The sequence below is a fragment of the Chrysochloris asiatica genome, unplaced genomic scaffold (assembly GCF_000296735.1).
Source record: "Chrysochloris asiatica unplaced genomic scaffold, ChrAsi1.0 scaffold00207, whole genome shotgun sequence".
Classification (NCBI taxonomy): Eukaryota; Metazoa; Chordata; class Mammalia; order Afrosoricida; family Chrysochloridae; genus Chrysochloris; species Chrysochloris asiatica.
The window spans coordinates 3400359-3422415 of record NW_006408725.1 but is presented as its reverse complement, the minus strand read 5'-3'; the positions used below and the strand labels follow the sequence as shown (position 1 = coordinate 3422415).

The window sequence follows — 22057 nt, the reverse complement described above, 5'->3', positions numbered from 1 at the left end:
GAGTATATCCTTTGGACCCCAAAGTCCTGGTGCATTGAACCTCCTCCGTCAAGGGACAGTAAGTGATTTATATACAAGTGATAAAGGGTGACAGAGGAGCAGCAGCAGCAAAAAGAACATGAGATGGAGCACATAAAGCTGAGTGCCTTCAGACAGGAGACTTGTTTGTGGAGTAAGGTGTCTCCAGGCACTTAATCTTGGGCGCTAGGTTTGCCAAACCAAAGTACTAGAGATGACATTTATAGAGGAATGGAGTACCCTTTCAGTGTTTATCAGCAGCATTACAAATAACTTTGTAACACTGCCTGAGCAAGGCAGAGGCCAAGACACCAAGAGGCCTGCAGGTACAACAATAAAGAGTCTGTTCTAACCAAAGAATTTCTGACCCTGAATTGCAACCTGTTAATGTTCCTAATAAACACTGTAATCCTGAGTATGGTCTCTGAATTCTGTGTGGCTATTGCAATGGATTTCTGAACCCACCTGGGAGCTAGAGAATGCTGAGGAAGAGTTGGTAAAAAGTGCTGGAAGGTAGAGGCATGTCTGACCTCAGTCTTATAGAAATCAGCCTAAGACTGACGCAGATTTCTCTGCACCTCCCCGTGCCCCCTAACCTTCTTGTGAAGTTAGAGGCTATCAGAAACCATTCCCCACACTCTTTTTTTGCGTGTCTCTTCTCAGGTAGCTCAATTTCAGAAGTACCTCACCCCATATCTAAAGTGTGTTGTTGTTGTTGTTAAGTGCTATCGAGTCGGTTCCGACCCATAGCGACCCTGCACAGTGTTTCCAAGGAGCAACTGGTGAGCTTGAACCACTGACCCTGGAGTTCAAATGGCTTTGCAGTCTGGCACATTAACCCACAGGGCCACACCAGGACTCCTATAGTATACTTCCCCGTAATTCCGTTGTTTTTTTTTTTTTTTTTACCATGGAATTAGTATTTTATAGAAAACTGAAGATGAAAAATATGCCAATATTTTTATAGATATGTTGATTATATGCTTAAAGCTCTTTGTTCGCCTTTAATTTTTATTACCATAACATTTATCACTTGTATATATGGCACTAGAGTTAAGACTATAAGTAAAACTCAGAATCTCTCCTGCAAGTTTCCATCTTTAATTATTTTAATGAGATAAAAATTTACAAAATCATTAAGATAAATTACTCTAGTGTTTTACTTTAAAATGATATACACTGAAGCTTCATTTGGTACACATGGCATTGTTACATTTTAATACACACATGGAGAGTCTTACCTGTGTATCTGAAGATAAAGCTGGTGCAATGTACAGCAACAATCAGAGAGGAAAGGAAGAAATTCCTAAAATAAAACAACTCTATTAATTCTTTGTATATAATACATTATGCTAATATATATCATCTCATAAAGCATGCAAGCATGCACAATAAAATACAATCCTGAATGTATCACATTAAAAAATACATTTTTGTAACATGAGAGAAATAAAAGGATAAAACTACCCAAAATTCTGTAATGTTAGAGTTACTACAATTGTTACTATCAAGTCAATTCTAACTGATAGGACCATGTATAGGGCTTCTGAGGAGCAGCTGGTGGATCTGAACTGCTGATCCTGAAATTAGCAGTCCAGTGCTTATCCTACAACACCACACAGTTAACATTTACTGAGAACTTTCTGCATACCAGACAAGTTATCAAGTGACTTCAATATATCTTACAAGAATTGTCACCCTCAATTTATAGACTAGAAACCTGAGGCTCAGATCAAGTAACTTGACCAACTCACTCTCCCATGATGGATGTAACTCTACCACTAGAACATACCCTATATGCTGCAGGTTACCCAATGTAAGAACAGCCAACCACTGTTAAGTGGCAGTTGTCCAGCAGAGTCAATTTGGTTAGCACACCAAATAGGACAGCAATATGTCCAGTGTACCTGCCATCAGATTCTGATTGTAATAAACAGTGAAGGGTCTTATCTTTTTTCAAATAGGAGGAAGATAAGATCAAAGGCAAATTCAATACAGACATAGTTTGCTTTTATAAATCACATTAATATATATCTACCTGGACTGCGAACCACAAGTCTCATGATTCGAGCCTTAGTAGAAATGGCAGTGACAGGTGGTACCTGGTGGAGTGCTCATGATGTATACTGCCCAGTGCCTGGGCCAGTGCACCCCGGGAGCCCTGTGCTCCAGAATCACATCCTTCTATTTCACAGAATATCCTGGATGTTATGCAATGCATGCATGTACTCTTATTGATGCTCCTCTCACTGGTGCCTCCCCTACTGAAAATATTCTCTGCTTTTTTCTCTATATAATCTATCCTGATCACTGATCTGTTCTATTCATATATGAGGGGACTTCAAAAAGTTCATGGAAAAATTCATATATGAGGGGACTTCAAAAAGTTCATGGAAAAATTCCACAATCATTGAATTTCACTTTCCCACAAACTTTTAAAGTCCCCTAAGTATCTTCAACTGTCACTGCTTTTCTTTTTTCACTGCAAAGGTTTATAGAGCAGATCACGCTTTACATTGAACAAATCATCTATCTCATTTCCATGACTGCAATCCCCTCCCTGTAGCATCACTTATCCCACTTCTTCTGTGATTCTTGTTTCCATTTTACCCTCCTTCCCAACCCTTCTGAACTTTGTCCTTAGGTAAATGCTGCCCTTTGGATCTTGAATGGCTGACCATTCCATAGTGAGCACACCTTACTAGTGTTGTTAGCTCCCCTATATACCTATAAACTACTTGGCTGAAAATTGAGGCACAAGGGTGTGTTCAGTTCCAGGATATAGCCTCAGGTTCCGTCAGTCTCTTTCTGACCAGTAAGCCTGGTCTTTTTTATAATTTTGAGTTTTGTTCCACATTTTCTCCCACTCTATCCAGGGCATTCTAATGTGATCCCTTTCTGAGCAATTGGTAGTGGTAGCTGGGCACCATCTAGTTCTGGACTCAGGATCGTGGAGACTGCTGTTCCATTAGTCCACTGGACTCATTGAGTCCAAACGTCTTCAATTCTCATCACTATTCTATTCACCAGGTAGGGAGAGACCAATCGTTGCACCTTAGATGGCGCTCATGAACTAAGATTCCAGCCGCTACTCACAAAAAACATAGAACATTGGTTTTGTAGCCTATGTTATACTGACTGACCATGATGTCCGTGGAAACCATGGCCCTGAGCCCCTAGGCCCAGCAACTCATTCCCTCAAGGTGTTTGGTAATATCTAAGAATTTTCACAATTTTGCCCCCATATGCTTCACTTACATTCATTCATAGATGTTTACAGCAGAGGAAATAATCCATAAACAAATATCCTCTGTCGAATCTTTATATATTTGTGAGTATACTCCCCGTGTGGTGCTATAGGATCAGCACTGTACTGCTAACCACAAGGTCTGTGATTCAAACCCATCAGCTTCATCTTGGGAACCCTACACAGGATTGCTGAGTCAGAATTAACATGATGGCACTTAACATCAACAACATACTCCCACTCTCTCTCTCATACCCATTCAGTCTATGTATCTACCACAGAACACTGTTGTTGCAGGGTTGTGTATATAACAGTATTTATCTCTACTCTCTTTAACTCTTGCATTCCTCCTTCCTGTCTTCCCATCTTAAAATCATTCTTCGGCCAACTCTCCTCCTGTTGTATATATACTACCTTCCCCGTTACCCAAGTTAACACCTCACTCTTATTCTGATGACTCCCAAATACAGAGGACTTCTTAAAATCATACAGTTTTAAATTTTAACAACATAATTTAGAGATACAGTAGAAAAATTTATATATGAATTAAAATTTTTCTCCTAAAAATTGGTATCTGCTTATGAATATTTTTTCTTAGTGAATTGAATACATATAATGGTTGTTGTTGTTATGTGCCATCGAGTCGGTTCACATATAATGGTAGTAACATTAATAAAAAACAAATGTTCAGATAATACCCACTTGACCTGGCTTCAATGACTGGATGATCAGAGCTCAACCAAAAGAAGAAAGAAGAGGAAAAAAAGTAATCTGATACAATTTGATGAACTTGACTTACACCTACGGATGCAGTAGCTCAAAAGAGGGAACAAATCCTTATAGCAAGAATCATTCCCACCCCCTCCACACAGAGTAGACAGGGGAAGTGACTGGCTTACAAGCTTTCAAGAGGGAACCTAGATCCAGAGGGTGTGGAGGAAGGTAGAATCTCCACTGAGTAGTAAGTATCCAATCTGTCTAGGCGGGACAGATGCAATGAAATGCAGACGGGGTCTCTTGTGATACAATACTGAATAATTGTTATCAGGACTGATTCTGAGGGTTGGAAATGTAAAGGTAGACGTGTTTTTTTTTCCCATGTTTTGTTGTGAATTATATGATATTTTTACATGGGAGAACTTTAGTTTTACATTCATTCCACCGTACATCGTTTCGATGCCATGGTTCCAATCCCCTCCATGCATCATCAATTGACCAAATGGTATACCTATAACCCCGCTCCTTACACTGCCCCCCCACCCCCAATTCTTCAGCACATAGTCCCTCTCCCTCTCTGGATCCAAATTCCCTAGCCGCTTCATCACTCCACGTCATTGTCTCTGCTTCCATCTCGGGCCTCGCTGCTTCTCTAGGTAAGGTCCCGCTCTCGGCACTTCTCCGTTGATGGTCCCAGAAAAGGCAGACATTTTATAGCAAGGAGGGGAGTGATTAACTTTTCAGTCTAGGAGCGGAGGTCCCTGGGACCATCAAGGGAGAAGAGCTGAGAGCGGGACCCTACCCAGAGAAGCAGTGATGCCTGAGATGGAGGCAGAGACAACGACGTGGAGCGATGGAGCAGCTGGGGACTTTAGATCCAGAGAGGGAGAGCGACTGTGTGCTGAAGACTGGGGGTGGGGAGAAGGGGGAGGAGGAGTGTAGGGGGCAGGCTTGCAGGGTATACCCTTTGGTTGGTTGATGATGCATTGAAGGGATTGTAACCATGGCAATGAAACGATATACGATAAAGTGAATATAAAACTAATGTTCTCCCATGTAAACTATCATATAATTCACACAAAAAAAACCCCAAAAACAAAAACAACCAAATGTTCAATATTTACAATTATCAGTGCTATGGTTAAGTGTTGTTTAGTTGGTTCCAATTCAGTGAACCTGTATAGGGTGTTCTAGGAACAGCTGGAGAGCTTGAATCGCTGACCCTGCAGTTCAAACAGATCTTGCAGTCCAACGCATTAAGCCACAGTACCACAACAGGACTCCACAATTACCAATAGTAAGTCATTTTTTTTTTAAATCCCCACAAAAAAAAAAAAAAAGAAAGCCACAGTACCACAACAGGACTCCACAATTACCAATAGTAAGTCATTTTTTTTTTAAATCCCCACAAAATATAATTCAAATGATTGTTTTTGGCAAGAATGAATAAAAGCATGGCAATTTACAATTCATATGTTATATTTATGCATTTTAACATATAAGCCTTACCTTAGTGTAGTGCAATAGGGAGTTGGCAAAGAAACGACATAATTTGAGTGTTTTATGAAATAATCTGTAGTCAGCATTATCCTATTCCAGAAAAAAAAAAAATGAAAACTATAATAAGGAAAGAACATGAGCTTAGCTAAACTTGTAAGCAAGAATTTAATTTTTAAAAAGATTTCTTAATAGAGTTCAAATATTTTTTTAAGAAAATGTGACTATTCTCTGCACTGTTGTTGGAAGTAATACAAATAAACAAATACCCAAAGACAGTAGACGTATTTCATAAAAATTATGGAGCCCCTGGGTGACGGAAACAGCTAATGTGCTTGACTGTTAACCCTAAAGAAGTGCCTCAAGAAAAGGCCTGGTGATCTAATTCCTAAAAAAAAAAAAATCAACCATTGAAAATTCTATGGAGCACAGTTCTACTGGGGACACAGAGGGCTGCGATGAGTCTGAATTAACTTAACAGTAACTAACTTTGCTTAAGAAACAAATTATTTATTTAAAATTTATTAATGAAAGTAAATTTTAACAGCAGATATAGTACTTCTTTGTTGATTTGAAAGTGAAAGACAGAAAAGGGCTTACACATTAATTTAAGAATTATATATGTACAAGAAAACCGATAAAGGACATGAAAAGTCAGTTCACAGAAAAAGAAATACAAACTGTCAACAGCTAACATTGAAAATCCAAAGTACAACTAAATTATGTTTCTTTTGGGCAGGGAGGAGACTATTTGATCAGTACAGATTTTAAAAATTGAAAACATCCCTTAGTTATGTAGGAAATAGGGAAACAAGCTTTTACAATTCAAGAAAGCATAAATATGTTCTTTTAACTATTATTAAAAGCTTATTGCTAAAACTCCTATTGAGCCAGTAGCAATTCAACCTCAGGATATATATCCTATAGAAACACTAGCACAGGTAGGCAATGCAACATTTGTTATATGGTAAAAACTGGGAATGAACCAATTGTTCATCAACTGGAACATAGCTGAATAAATTTAAGATACAGTGCCCAAACTGAAAACCACAGAGCTATTAAAATGAATTGCGTAGATAAATCTTCATAGACATAAGAAATTCTAAGGCACATTAAGTAAAAGAGCTAGCTGTAAAACAATAGCTGTAATACTGTCATTATTTAAAAACATGTTAAATGCTTTCCTCCCTCAAAAAGCATATCAAATCCTTACTTGTGGTTCCCTCTACCTATGAAAGAAGACTTGCATTTTCCACAATTTCTAATTGTGTAATAAATGAGAACTTTGAATATATGTCTGTAATTTGATAAAATAGTGGGTTAGCGCCAAGACAAGTAACATGTATGCAGGGTAGTGTAGAGGGCAATGGAAGCACCCTGTTTGGGTTTAGATCCTGTTATTTACCACAATTAGGAGATGATACTGGGAAAGTTATTTAACCAGTTATTGAACTGTGGCCCAGGTCCTTCAGTGAGGCAAGCACTAAAGTGATTGTGAAGTTTAAACAGTATCTGATATTTACTCAGTTTAGGTCAATAAATACAAGGTTTCATGTAATCCAAAGCGCTTTAAATTAGTTTTATGAAGTTACATCAAATAGATACATTATACTGACTATGTTCAATTCATTTTCCAATAACTTAGCAAAACTTTAATTAAACTTAATCAAAAGTGAAAGGAATAATCCACTAACTGGGCTTTGATTTTTTACCTTTTATTAAAAATATGCTTTACCAATTTTGAGCAGCAGAAATAGGTCATGTGAAAATTCACCATTCTCTGATAATTGTGAAGATAAACTCTATCATAGTGACTATGACTTTAAAAAAAAAACGTAAGCAACACAAAAGCATTAACTGTATTATCTTGACTTGCTCAACTGCCTAAAATAGAAAGTTCACATCTCAATGCTAACAAGAAAAAGACTCTCTCTAAAAACAGGGTTGGCCTAAGCATTTTTTAATGTTTCAAAATGGGACTACTCATCCTTCCTTTCTTTAAATATAAAAAGGAAAATACTAATATAATCTAAATGCAGTTAAGTGCCGTCAAGTCAGTTCTCATAGCAATCCTACATAGGGTTTCCAAGGAATAGCTGCTGGGTTTGAACCACCAATTTTATAGTTAGTAGACCAGTGCTTATCCAACAGCACCATACTTGCTTTTGTTGTTATGTGCCGTGGAGTCAGTTCTGACTCAAAGTGACCCTGCACAGGGCTTCCGAGGCTGCAAGTCTTTATGGGAGCAGGAAGCCTCATCTTTCTCCTGCGGAACAGCTGGTGGTTTCAAACTTCCGATCTTGAGGTTAGCAGCCTGATTCATAACCACTACACTACCAAGCTCCTTAGCACCATACTAGAACTCATAAATGTATTGTTGGTGTTAGGTACCATCATGTTGGTTACCACTCCTAACAACCTTATGCACAACAGAATGAAGCACTGCCCAACCCTGAACCATCCACATAATCACTGTTACTCTTGAGCCCACTGCTGCTGCCACTGTGCCAATTCATCTCATTTGGTGTTTTCCATTTTTTCCCTGAGCCTCCACTTTACCTAGCATGATGTACTTCTTCAGGAACTGGTCCCTCCTGATAACATGCCTGATGTATGAGAGACAAAGTTTGAACATCCTGGCTTCTAAAGAGCATTCTGGCTGTACTTCTTCCAACACAGACTGGTTTGTTCTTCTGGCAGCCCAGTATACTTTAATATTCTTCTCCAACACCGTAACTCAAATGCATCAATTCTTGTACTCTCTTCCTTATTCACTGTCCAACATTTCACATGCATATGAGACAACTAGAATTACCATGTCTTGAGTAAGATGCACCTTAGTCCTCACACTGACATCTTTGCTCTTGAATACTTTAAAGAGGTCTTGCGTAGCAGATTTACCTAAGGAATTAAGTCTTTTCACTTTTTGACTGCTGCTGTCATGAGTGTTGATAGTGGATCCAAGCAAAATAAAGTCTATGAAAACTTCAATGACTTTCTCCATTCATCATGATGTTATTTAATGGTCCAGTGATGAGGATTTTTGTTTTCATTACACTAAGGTGCAACCTAAAATGAAGGCTGTAGTATTTGATCTTCATCAGTATTTGAAGTTCTCTTTGCTTTCAGCAAGCAAAACTGTATCATATGTATATCTCAGGTTGTTAATGAGTCTTTCTTCAAACCTGATGCTATGTTCTTATTCATATAATCCAGCTTCTTGTTTTATTGCTCAGCATACAGGCTGAATAAGTATAGTGAAAGAACAAAACCCTAGCACAAACCTTTAATGATTTTTAGACCACTCAGTGTCTCCTAGTTCTGTTCAAACAATTATCTCTTGGTCTATGTCCAGGTTTCTCATGAGCCCAATCAAGTGTTCTGGAATACCCATTCTTCGTAATGCTATCCATAACTTGACATGATCCACAACTGAAAACCTTTGTACAGTCAATAAAGTACAGGTAAATGTCTTTCTGGTATTCTCTGCTTCCATCCAAGATCAATCTGACATGAGCAATGGTAATTTGTTCCATATACTCTTCTGAATCCAGATTGAATCTATGGCAGTTCCTTATCAATGTACTGTTGCTGGCGTTTTTAAATTATCTTTAGCAAAGTTTTATATGTATGTCATATTAATGATATTGTCCAAAGATTTCTGCATCCCATTGGGTCACTTCTATTTGAAATGGGCACAGATATGGATCTCTTCCAATCAGTTGACCAGGTAGTTGTCTTCCAAATTTCTTAGCAAAGATAAGTGAGTACCTTCCATGCTGTATCAGTTTGTTGAAAGATTTCAATCAATTCCTGGAGCCCTGTTCTTTGCCAATGCCTTCAGTGTACCTTGGACTTCTTCCTCCAGTACCTCGGGCTTTTGATTAAACACTACCTCTTGAAATGGCTGACACTGATCCTTTGTTTTTGGTATAAGTGAGTGAGTCTATGTACTTCTTTCATCTAGTTTTGATGACTTCTGCATCATTCAATATTTTGCCCATTGTTGTTGTTGTTACGTGCTGTGGAATCAGTTCTGACTCATAGCGACCCTGTACAGGGTTTCCAAGGAGCAGCTGGTGAGCTTGAAACACTGACCTTGCTTTAGTGGCCATGTGTAAATTTCAATAATAGTGGTCTTCTTTGTAGGCGTATGGACATTATTCTATCATAGTCGGCATTATGAAGTACAATCCTGTCTGTGATAGGATAATATCCACTGAAATGCTCTTTTTAATGGTGCATGCGATGTCATTCCTCTTCATTTCTAATTCCCAGTATAGCAAACCATACGTCTAGTGGAGGGCAGCACAGTGTATTAACCAGTTGCCATCTAGCCAATTCTGACTTATGGCAATCTCATGTGTGTCTGGGTAGAACTGTGCTCCATATGGTTTTTTATGTTAATTTTTCAGAAGAAGTTCACCAGTCCTTTCTTCCAAGGAACCTCTGGGTGGACTTAATGCTCTAGGCCTTTCAGTTAGGAACCCATGTGTACCACCCAAAGACCCAATACATATAGTAGCATATATTTCTATAAGCTTTATACGAAGGGCTTCAAAAGACTCACAGAAAAATAGAATTAAAAGATAATTAGATTTTCCCACAATATTTTTGAAGCTTCCTCTAAAAACAAAAGTAGGAATTACAGTGGAAATAAAATTACATCCTGTGACCTTGCAAATAAATTTCCCAATCTTTATAAGAAAATAAAATTGTTGGTAACTAAAAAACTCTATGTTAAAATGTCTAATATAATGTTCTCTTTTAAAAAACCAACTCCAAGACTTACTAAATTTCTTATAAAATTAAGGTACCTACAAACACATCCGTATACTTCCATTAAACTGCTTGAAAAACTAAGTTTTTCAACATAAAAAGTACCTTGCTTTCTAAATAAGTGCCAACAGTGAACAGCAGAGGGCACTGGAGATCAGAATTCAGTTATGAATGATGACAACTGACAGTATTCCTGAAAGTTCCATATCAGACATGAATGGACAGCAAGCAGTGCTGGTTACATTTTCTCAGTCCCAAATTGGAAAAATAAATAAGGGAAACACAAAAACTCACCTGGACAGCCAGAAGAATTTTAAACCTTCCAATTTTCATATACATGTGAGCTGAACTACACACTTTGTGCACAAATAGTCTCTTTGGCTAGGCAACCCAGGGATTTCTCTCTAGACACCATAGACTATGCTGTGACATAGTTCCCCATCTCACGTCCAGGACGCAGTCTAATATTACTCTCCAAGTACTACCACCTGGTGGGTCTTCGGTTTTGGCAAGACAGGTAAAGGATGAGGCTGGCGTTGGAAAACAGACATATACGAGATCACAGGACATCAAACTAAGTAACTTCTCCTTTCAGCAAGGTGAGAAGGAATCAGAGCGTACATGAAGAAAAGTAGAAATAAAAAAAGAAAGAAACACAAGTGGAGGATAGATAGGAGAAAAGGAAAAGAAGCAAGAGAAAAGGCTAACCTCATTTTAAAGCAACTACTTTGCTTTAAGCAAAGGTCTAGCTTCCTCTAGTATCTGTTCTAGTCTCCCAGTTACCAGTATTTAGGGATGTAGTGAATCCTTACATCTCCACCGTGCCTCCCCCACACACACCTCACCAGCTGCTTTATAGGGAAGAAAGCAGGTACAAAGGAATTCTCTCTAGGAATTAATAGGTCTTCAATAGTAGAAGTTGGGTTATCTTTACTCTAGGAAGATATTTAATTTGTGTTCTCATTAAAATTATTATATTTGACTATTAGGTCCTAAATAGGATTAATTTAGGATTGTTATGAAATAAAGCAGAATTTAGAGGGCTAGTCTGAGGACAAAAGCACTGGATACAACATTGCTACACGAAAATGAGCTTCAATTTCTAATAATCATATCAATAAATTTTAGAACACCATCTGTCTCATAAATTAGATAAAAATTCACCATTATATTTAACTTTTTGAAATTCAGAAGTTAAGTATATACTAATTTTAGAAGGCTGTTACACATTATATACGGACTTCACGTTGTCTTACTATAGGTTGCAGTGGAGTGGTAAAGATGAAATAGAAAGGTCAGTTTCGCAAGGTCAAAAACAAATATGATAAGGGTTTACATTTCTAGTCTGGGACAGAAAAGAAATAAGCTATTCTGAGGTGAAAGTCTTGGCCGATCAAAGATCCAGTAAGGTTGGGGAGAGACATGTGCATTCTAGAGGCAATGAGCGTAGTTAGGAGAATCTAATGCAATATTCTGGGTGAAAAGTAAAACTATGAGCTATAAATGATTCCACAAACAAAACAAAAACAAATTAAGACCTTTTCAAATAAATTGATGCACAGACTGAAATGTGATTAATTGCCAAAGGAAAGAAGAGACACTGTTTCAAAATGCTGTGCAGACTGTATTTTACCTGTGTGTCCGACTGTGTCATCTGCTCTGCTAACTGCAAGCAAGAATGGAAGGAGAAGAGAATGTCTTCACACAAACTAGTGATTATATCTTTGTGTTTCAACTGGTGTTTTATAACTGACTGGTGCTTAAGGCTCTGCCTAAATGAATAAAAGGAACAGGATACAATCACCATTAATAACATATCAAGTCAAAACAAAACAAAAAACCCCATGGGCATCAAGTTGACTTTGACTCACAGCGACCCTATATACAGTTTCCAAGGTTGCAAATCTTTATGAGAGCAGAAAGCCTAATCTTTCTTCTCTGAGAAAGGAAGCTAGTAGGTTTGAATTGCCGACATTGCAGTTAGTAGTCCAGTGTTTATCCAACAGCACCACTAGTGTTCCTTATCATGTAACTTAGGCCCATGGAAATAATTCTTTATAGGACAACAAAACAAAAACCTAAAGTATGAAATAAATTAGACATGGTATAATTAATGTGTCTCAACATTACCTATATTTTTTATACTGTATTTTTTCTCCTTGTAAAATGCAAATTGAAATTTCCACTGAGTAGTATCCAATCTGTCTGGGCAGGGCTGATGATAGGAGATAGGGATTGCATTCATGTGGCACAATAGTGACTAACTGCTATCAGGACTGACTGTGAGGGTTGGAAATGTAAAGGTAGACGTTTTGTAGCAACTTTGTTGTCCAGGAGTGGAGGTCCCTGGGACCATCAAGGGAGAAGAGCAGAGTACGGGACCTATCCAGAGAAACAGTGAAGCCAGAGATGGAGGTAGAGACGATGACATGGAGAGATGGAGTGGCTGGGGACTCTAGACCCAGAGAGGGAAAGGGGCTGTGTGCTGATGACCGGGTGGGGGTGGGGGGGCTTGCAGGGTATACCCTTTGGTTGGTTGATGATGCATGGAGGGGACTGTACCATGGCAATGAAGTGATATACAATAGGATGAATGTAAATTTAATGTTCTCCCATGTAAACTATCACAGAACTCACAACATTAAAAAAAAAAATGCAATTGGAGCTCTACTATGTGCTAGGCACTCTGCTATACCTTGAGGACAGAGGTGAAACAAATATACAACTTCTGCCCTGTCTGCATGGAACTATCATCTTGATTAAGAGAACATTAAATAATTACAAGAACAATTCATTAACTAATTAGAGTTGTGATAAATGCTAAAATGGAACCATCTAAGACAGGGGTTGTTGTTAAGTGCTGTTGAGTCTATAACAATTCATAACAACTTTATATAGGATTTCTGAGGAGCAACTGGTGAGCTTGAACTGCTGACCTTGAGGTTCAAATCGACCATACAGTCCAACCTATTAGCCCGCAATGCCACACCAGGGAAGGGGTGGGGAACCTTTTTCTGCCAAGGGTCATTTGGATACTTATAACATCACTTAATACAAATTCATGTTGTTATGAAAAAAGCTCCTAGATATACTGAATTTCAAGTCTCGCCTGTGGTTGCCTTGGCACAGCCAGACGAAATGGTAGCAGGGGCCTTATAAGGCTTGCAGGCCAGATGTTCCCCACCCCTGATACAGGGCATTGTGGAAGCATACAACAGGAAGACCTAATCTAATTTATCCTTTGGGCAAGGACACAGCAAAGAATGCTACCATGAAGATGTGACATTCAAGGAGAAATTCAACAAGGTGGAGAAGAGAAGAAAGGAGTATCTGAGGCACAGGGAAAAGCCATGAAGAGGCTTTGAGACAGGGGAGTTTGGTATGTGTTAGAAACTATGAGCGGGCTGGTGTGCAGATACGTGGTGGCCAAGAGGAGACACCAGCATAAAATGGGTCGAGAAGAAGGTAGGGGCCAGGAGTTAGGTTGCTACACTTTGTAAAATGGAATCAATTTTAGCTGTAGAATCACAATATGATTTACAATTTAAAAAAAAATCACTCTATATGTAGAAAATGAACAGGAAGGGAGCAGAAATGGAAGATATTTAATGGTAATAATGGTGATGTGCCTAATTTATTAAGCACTCACTATGTGCTGGGGAGCACGGTGGCTCCATAGGATTAGCACTGTAATGTGCACCAAACAGTTGGCAGTAAAAACTCACCAGCCACTTTGTGGGAGAAAAATGAAGCTATCTGCCCCTGCAAAGATTTAAAGTCTCGAAAACCCTCTCCAAGGTTGCTGTGAGTCAGAAACGACTTTATGTCACTGACAACATGTGCCAGGCACCATTCTAAGTAATTCACACTGATAAACTCAAATCTCGTAATACTCTATCAAAGAGGTGCTATTACGGTTATTCCATTTGCATATAAGGAAACAGATTCTGACAGTTCATCAACTTGCCAAGGGCACAGGATAAGTAAGTGATTTCAGAATGAATTCAAATACACACAGTATGGCTCTGAGTTGACAGTCTTACCCACTGCACTATTACTTGGTGACAACTTTATGACTTGTTGTTCCAAAAAAAACATCTAAGAGCTGAAATTTGTAACACTGTTCTTGAATGTTTTATGAATATGTATAAAGAAAAATTTCTTCATTATTTTTACTTCTTCAATCGTGTCTGCCCCAACCCTAAAAATCTGATAAAAGCTCTATAAGCAATTCAGTGAAATGCTTTATATGGCTCTTCTAGACATAGTCTTTGTAACTTCCACCAAACGACTTTTTCCTGATGTTGTTGTTGTTAAGTGCCGTCGAGTCAATTCTAAACCATAGCGACCATTGTATAGGGTTTCCAAGGAGCAGCTGGTGAGCTTGAACCACCGAACTTGCAGTGCAAACAACTTTGCAGTCTGATGCATTAGCCTGCAGCGCCACACAGAAGGTGGGGGAAGATTCTGACAGAATTATATGATTCAGCTGTGAGTGTTAAACAGGTTCACTGTGATTATGAAAACTTGGAGCTCTCACATGGGGATTGGTCAATTTTGCCATCCTGCTGGGTTTAAAATGAGCTATTTGAGAAGCAATAAGTCTCACTACCACCAAGAAAGAGGAGCCAGGAGTGGAGTTTGTCCTTTGGACTTGCCAAGGACACAGGATAAGTCCTTTGGACTAACAAGATCCCTGTGCATTGAACCTCAATGCTGAGGTAGAAAGGTTTGACACAAATAAGTGACAAATGTGTGACAGCAGAGCAGCAGCAAACTAAGAGTCAGACACTAGACAGAACAATAGGCTTCCAAGCCTATAGAACAAATAAACAGTACTTTTGGGGAAGAGGCTCACTTGAGTGGGTTGCCTCCAAGCACTTTACTGGGGGTAACTAGAGCCAAGAACCTTCAGGATGAGGCTTTTGGTGAAATGGAGTACCCATTGGGCACATCACACACTTCACGGCAGAACTAAAGGAGTTTTGTAACACTGCACAAATAGGGAAGAGAACAAGGGACCTTGTGGCTGAGAGGCCAAGGGCCAGAGAGATGCCTCTCTGTGGGTGGCTGGGAAGAGGCTATCCTGATCCAAGAACTGTGTCTTGAGCATTTCTGATCCTGACTTGTAACCTGTTAACTTCCCTAATAAAACTCATAACTGAATATGATCTGTGAATTTTATGTAGTCATTGCAATGAATTATCAAACCCAGTTGAGAAACAGAGTGCTGTGGAAGGGACAGTACGGAATGTTGGAGGATGGAGGCATGTTCAATCTCAGTTTAATGTGAATCGGCTTTGGGATCTTGATGACTCTCCTCCCCAGTTAGGTAATCAGGAAGTTGAACATTCCTTCCACATTATTTTTACAAAAGTTGAAAAAAGCTCCAGATTCACAAAATCAATATTAGTTTACAGTTAGAATTACACTTGAACACCTCAATGGTATATATGATTAATGGATTATATTAAGTTCTAATTCTAATTATTAATTCATCGAAGCCTAGAAATAAAATACCTGACACTTACACAAAACAGACAAATGGTTGATGTCATCTGGACTGCTATTTCAGAAATAAAAGGGGGTTTCAAAAATCTCAGAAAGTTCCATTATTTTTCATTTCCACTTTCCCACAAACTATTTGAAGCCCCATCATACTAACTAGGTAGAATTTTTTCTATCTTTTAATGGAATAAAGATCAATTTGGTCTGGGAGCTACATGTAGGATGTTTGGATTAGGTCCCAGTGTGGCGCTGTAGGGTAAGCACTGGACTGCAAACTAAAAGGTTGGCAGTTCAAACCCATTAGTCACTCCTTGGAAGCCCTACACAGGGTCACTAATGTGAGTTGGAACCAACTCTACAACACTTCACAAAAGTGTCACAAACATTACATATGTCCATGTGAAATGTTTCATATGTAATCTAAGAAAACTTACAAGGTAGTAAAAAATAAGATATGCAAAATATACTATAAAAAGTTACAAAGAAAACTTACTTAATTATAAACTTCCAAGTATTGGCATGAAATGCACTGTCTATACTGGAAATAACCAAGCAGATATCCAATAATGAATGAATAACTGCAAAGAAAGAGAACACAATTCTTAGGATACTCAAATATACATTTGGGGTGAGTTGTCTGTATTTAAAAATATATGCTGATATTTGACTAAATTAAAAACAGGTGACACTATTTGAAAATAATTGTGCCATACTTCTGACTTAAGCTTGTCATAAATTACTGAAACTTAGTATTTGAAGTTTATACCTATCATATGACAAACAAAAAATGTTCAGTGGAACAAAAATTATGTCTTACTATAGTTGAAATTAAAACTGATTTGCATAGTGTTCATGGACTGCAAGTCCCATGTATAGCTTCTACTCTGCCTGTGGCGGGCCGCATTGATTCCCCATCCCTATATCCACACTCTGAGTAGTCATTCTCCACACTGATTCTGGGCTTAGCTTAAGGACTGGTTATGGGCAATGGAACAATAAAAATGTGAGGCAAGCAGAAACTTGTGCTTATGCACTGGAGTGTGTCCTGCCTACCTATTCTTAAAAGCCCTATGAGGTTGACGCACCATACTTCTGCCAATAGCCAGATGTATAAGTGAGATCACTGATCACAAACACATGAGCAAGACATTTGCACCATGAGGAGCAGAGAAAGTTATCCCAGCTGAGCACCCAGTCTAAACTGCTGACCAAAGAATCATGACTAAATAAAATTGTGGTGGTTTAAGTCAATACATTCTGGACCGGTTTGTTACAGAGCAACAGTAGCTGATACACTGCATAAAACCAACTTAATTTGCTTTATAGCGAAGCTATATATGCAATGTTTTCCCTTATACTTTAGAGAACCATTTTCAAATTCTCTGTCACAATACATTAGTGTGTGATAAAATCATTGTAGTAGGTAACAAGTAGTAATTTTAAAAAAATGAAATAGAAAAAGGTGCATCACATGTAAAAAGGGCATTTCATGTATTAATTAACTAAATAAATGTTTCATGTATTAAATAAGTGTTTATATCGGTATCAAAGCACATACAAACACATATACTTATGTCTGTTTTGGACTGCAATATAAAATTTATTTCTTATGCTGGGTTATGGATAATAATGGATAATAAAACCTCACAATATGGACTTACAGGATACAAAGTTGCATACCTGTTAGTTACTATGGGAAAATTCCTTACTATGAATGCTAACTAGATACGCAAATCTATGCAAGCACATCAAAACTAAATTTAACCACCCCAAATTTAAAAGACCATTATTGAGTAGGACATAAATTATTTGTGTGACTATGTCATGAGTGACTATGCCATCATTAGAAATCATGTAGGGTTCAATAATTTAACTATTAGAAAGGATTTGTAAGACAATAGAATAGACATCACACACTAAAGCAGGTTGTTTTCACTACTCACCCATTACCATATTCAAAATATCATCACTGTCATCTTCTAAAGGATCCATGCAAACCATATCCAGAAGTTCCATCAGTTGCTTTTGAAGAGAATAGGCCTCCTTGAAAAGAGCTTGGAGAAGGTCTGACACGAGGTGTAAACACCCAGAATATACAGATTCACTATTCTGATCACAAATAAATAAAAATGAAAGAGCAAGTCACACAAAAAAAAACTCATGCCGAATTTATTTTAACTTATTCTATGAAAGATGTTAAATTATGTACTGCCTTTTAATAAATTAAAATTGTGGTGTCTTAAGTCAATAGATTTTGGGCTGGTTTGTTACAGAACAAAAATAGCTGATACACTGCTCAAAACCATCTTATTCTCTTTAAAGCGAAGCTATATATGCAATGTTTTCCCTTATACTTTAGAGAACAACTTTAAAACTCTCTGTCACAATACATTAGTGTGTATTCTTTAAACAAGTGTTTAGGCTTCTATGACCTAATACAGAACAAAAGGGGAACTAAATAGCATTAGGTCAGGTGTATGACCTAATTCTAGTATTAACTAGTGTCATTCACTCACCTAACAAATGCTGCATTCATCCCACAAATCCTCGGCCAGCTTTTGTGCCTGAAAGCTGCCTCAGAAAGGTAGAGATTGACTAAGTAAGGGCTAACGTCCTTTCCCAGGGGCGTTATAATTAAAGAGTGGTTGATGATTTACAATAAAACTATGTCACCAATGCTTTACAATAAAACTACGTCACCATTCCTGTGACGCCACACAGATCTATTAACATGGCTTTCTTTATAAAGAGGAATATAATTTTCATGAAAATAGAACCTCCATGCTCAATATAAAAAGCGCCACTTGTTATGACTTTCCTATCACCACATATTTAAATATGGGTATATATGCTCTTGGTTCTATGGAAAATTTTATATTGCAATAATATAGGCTAAGATGTAAAATGCCTGTGTTGTTAGGTACCATCAAGTCAGTTCTAACACATAGTGACCCCTTCAATGTAAAACAGAATGAAAAACTGTCCAGTTCTATGATCTACACTATATTCATAAGGTTTTCAGTGGCTAAACATTCAGGAGTAGTACACCTCTTCTTCATCCTATTCTGGCTTTAATTCTGGATACTCCACTGAAACCTGCCCACAATGGGTGACCCTGCTGATATTTAAAATACTGGTGGCATAGCTTCCAGCATCACAGAAACACACAAGCCCACCATAATATGATGAACTGACAGATGAGTGATGGAAAATGTTATGTACAAACACTATTTTTTTCAATCCCTTTACCTATGGATTCCAGGCCATTTAAAGATGCATTAGACCCATTACTTACCTTACAATGAACAAATGTACTTTTGATTACATGAAGGACTGAGGAGGGGAGACTATGAATATTTTCTAGAACAATGGACTCCTGTGTGGCACAGACATGCTGCACACATCCTGTGAGAGCTCCTAAAACTTGAACCATTGTCTGGAAATAAGGAAAGAAGTTTCTTTCAGAATCTACTTTTGTATAGCTAAAAAGTGTCAGATATTATAGAGGGGCTGGGGACATAGTAGTAAATCAAACAGGCCCTTCTTTCACAGAGCTTCAGTCTATCAAAACTACAAATATTGGGACTAGCTAGCCAGTTGTAGAAAAGAAAAAAAAAAGTAGAACCCTAGCCCACATATCAAAGCACATGGCAGGAGTTCTGCACATGTACTATGTCACTACAAATAGGATATTCTATCTTGATTACTAGCCTGCTAAGAGTTAAGATATGTAGACTTCATAGCAAAAAGCTGTACCAAAGCTCCCCAAATTTGTTTTTCTCTATTCATACCATAATTATATAGATTTAATTCAAGCATGAGTGCATTACATAAAGAATAAACAATATTAGTATAAAAATTCTCACATTAATCCTACCTAGAAGAGGGGTGACAGCAGAGACCGTGGCAGAGGCATGGCGACATAGAGCAGCTTCAGGCTCTAGGCCCATGTGTGCTTGCAGGGAGGAGGCTGGCTTGCAGAGTATGCCCTTAGCACATTTAAATGAATATATATTTTTTGTTTTGGATGTACACAAATATTTTTGCTTTGTTCATTTGTAAAATATAAGATGTAAAAGTGAAGGTACAAGGAAGAAGTAGGATAACTGCTGTTGCAGGGAAGGTTTCATCACTAAGGTTTCATCATTAAGATGAAACAAAGTGCATGCTTTGTTAAATATAAAGCTGATGATCTTGTCTGTTAACCTTCACTCAATTCCCAATAAAAAGTTTAAAAAACTTCTCACACTGTCATAAACTCACTCTTTCCCCCTTTTCAATACATTTGACTTACTTGTAAAATATTCCTTAGAGTGCTCTGGATTTCTAAATTTTGGCTTGATAGTTCTCTTGCTTGACTGGTTAATTCATACATCATGTCATCAAATAATTTCACAGTCTGTGAAAACAAAGAAAGCTATAAGCAGAGTTGTTGTTAAGTGCCGTCGAGTTGGTTCCTACTCATAGTGACTTGTATAGAGTTTCTGAGGAGCAGCTGGTGAATGTGAACCGCCAACCTTGCAGTTCAAACTGACCATGTGGTGCATTATCCCAAATTACTAAAAAGGAAAGACATATTTTTAAAGAAAAACAAAACCCTACAAACATAAAATAGAATGCTTGATAGGATAAGCACTTGATTGCAAGATCAGTATGAACTGAAAGGTCGGCAGTTCAAACCCTGTACACATTCCTTGGACACCCTATTTACACAGGATTGCTATGAGTTGGAACTAACTCAGTGGCACTTAACAACACCACCTATACAATCTTGTCTAGTTTAACAATGGCACCAAATAAAGTATTCCTACAATACAATCTCTTTAAAATATAGTCTTAGACAGAAATTAAGTTTTCATTTCTGTGACTTGAAATTATTTAATAACATGAATAAAAAAATTAAAGTTTTTCTTTTTTTAAAAAAAAAATATGTAAGAAATGTAAACATTGCTCTTTGTACAATGAAATATGATTACCTTGACCAGACAACATTCATACAGAAATTTACACGGGTATTTTCTGGAGTGATACTGAATTTGTGCTAAATCACCTACTGACTTATATTCTAACTACTTCCCCTTTTGAGCAATTCAAATATACTTCTTAGGTTAAAGGTACAGCATATGGCCTCAAAACTAAATTTTGTCTGTGTAAAATTAGGATAAGAACTTAGTACTCAGATCTTTCTAAATAAATGGTCTAAATACTGTGAGAACAATATAATCAACAATATAATACAATTAAATGGAATTTTATTTTTTCGGTCCTATAAATGCTCACTAAGGAGCTCTACATCTTTAAGTATAAGGAGTTCTGGTAGTATACTGGTTACGAATCGGTCTGTGAACCTTAAGGTCAGCAGTTCAAAACTACCAGTTGTTCCATGAGAGAAAGATGAGGCTTTCTGCTCCCGTAAAGATTTACAGCCTTGGTAACCCTGTACAGGGTCGCTATGAGTCGGAACCGACTCCATGGCACTTAACAACAAAAACATCCCTGTTCTCATTATTATTTTACCTAGACCTTTTGCCAGTGTTCAAAAACAAATGCTAATAAACTTTTGAGATAAATAAAGTAAAAATGAGTAAGAATAATTCTGATGTTTATTTGTTTAAAAACAAAACTTAGAAATCCATTCCAACAAGAGACATGTTATCACAAATAAATGTTTCATTAGAAAAAGTACTTTTTCCATTAGAAAAAGTATAATATGTATTCATATGTATGAATAATATAAACATAATCTTTGGATTTAGTTTTTTCTATTAGTTACTTGATTATGCCACCATTTCAATCTTTTTCACTCTAAAAGTTCTTTAATAAATTCGAACTCCATTTTCTTAAACTGTGAAACTTGATATTTATTAATAAACTAAAACCAAAAGTAAAATGGTCTTAACTTAGTCACGCATTCCAATTTTTCATTTGTTTTATAAAAGACTATACATATGGGCCTCAACAGATAGAATACATAGGCATCATCTATACCAGTGGATAGAAACAATAAAGAAGTTCAATATCATGAGTCAGAAAAAGCCCAGGGTCCAAAGGCAAAAAAGATCATCAATTACTCATATGCAAGTTCAAAAGGAAGCTGAAGAAAAAATTAAAAAGTCCATGAGAGCCAAAATGTGACAATACATATTAAATTTAGAGACCACCTTAACAACAGATTTGTAGCACTGAACAATAATGATCAAAGAATAGATGACTTGTGGGATGACATCAAAGATACGTTGTTGTTGTTAAGTGCCATCGAGTAGGTTTCGACCCATAGCGACCCTGTACAGG

The 22057-nt window shown here is 37.5% G+C and overlaps 1 protein-coding gene across 1 annotated transcript in view; it reads right to left on the bottom strand.

Annotated features, from left to right (window-relative positions):
• Nucleotides 1–22057, bottom strand: part of LOC102823781 (chromosome unknown open reading frame, human C1orf112) — a 92983-nt gene that overhangs the window by 48932 nt on the left and 21994 nt on the right. The window contains exons 4-10 of the mRNA XM_006872658.1: nt 20061–20165; nt 19062–19202; nt 17710–17875; nt 16260–16344; nt 11892–12030; nt 5492–5572; nt 1260–1324 (exon numbers count right to left, since the gene is read on the bottom strand). Coding sequence (XP_006872720.1) covers nt 1260–1324; nt 5492–5572; nt 11892–12030; nt 16260–16344; nt 17710–17875; nt 19062–19202; nt 20061–20165 — 782 coding nt within the window. The remainder of the gene's footprint in view (nt 1–1259; nt 1325–5491; nt 5573–11891; nt 12031–16259; nt 16345–17709; nt 17876–19061; nt 19203–20060; nt 20166–22057) is intronic.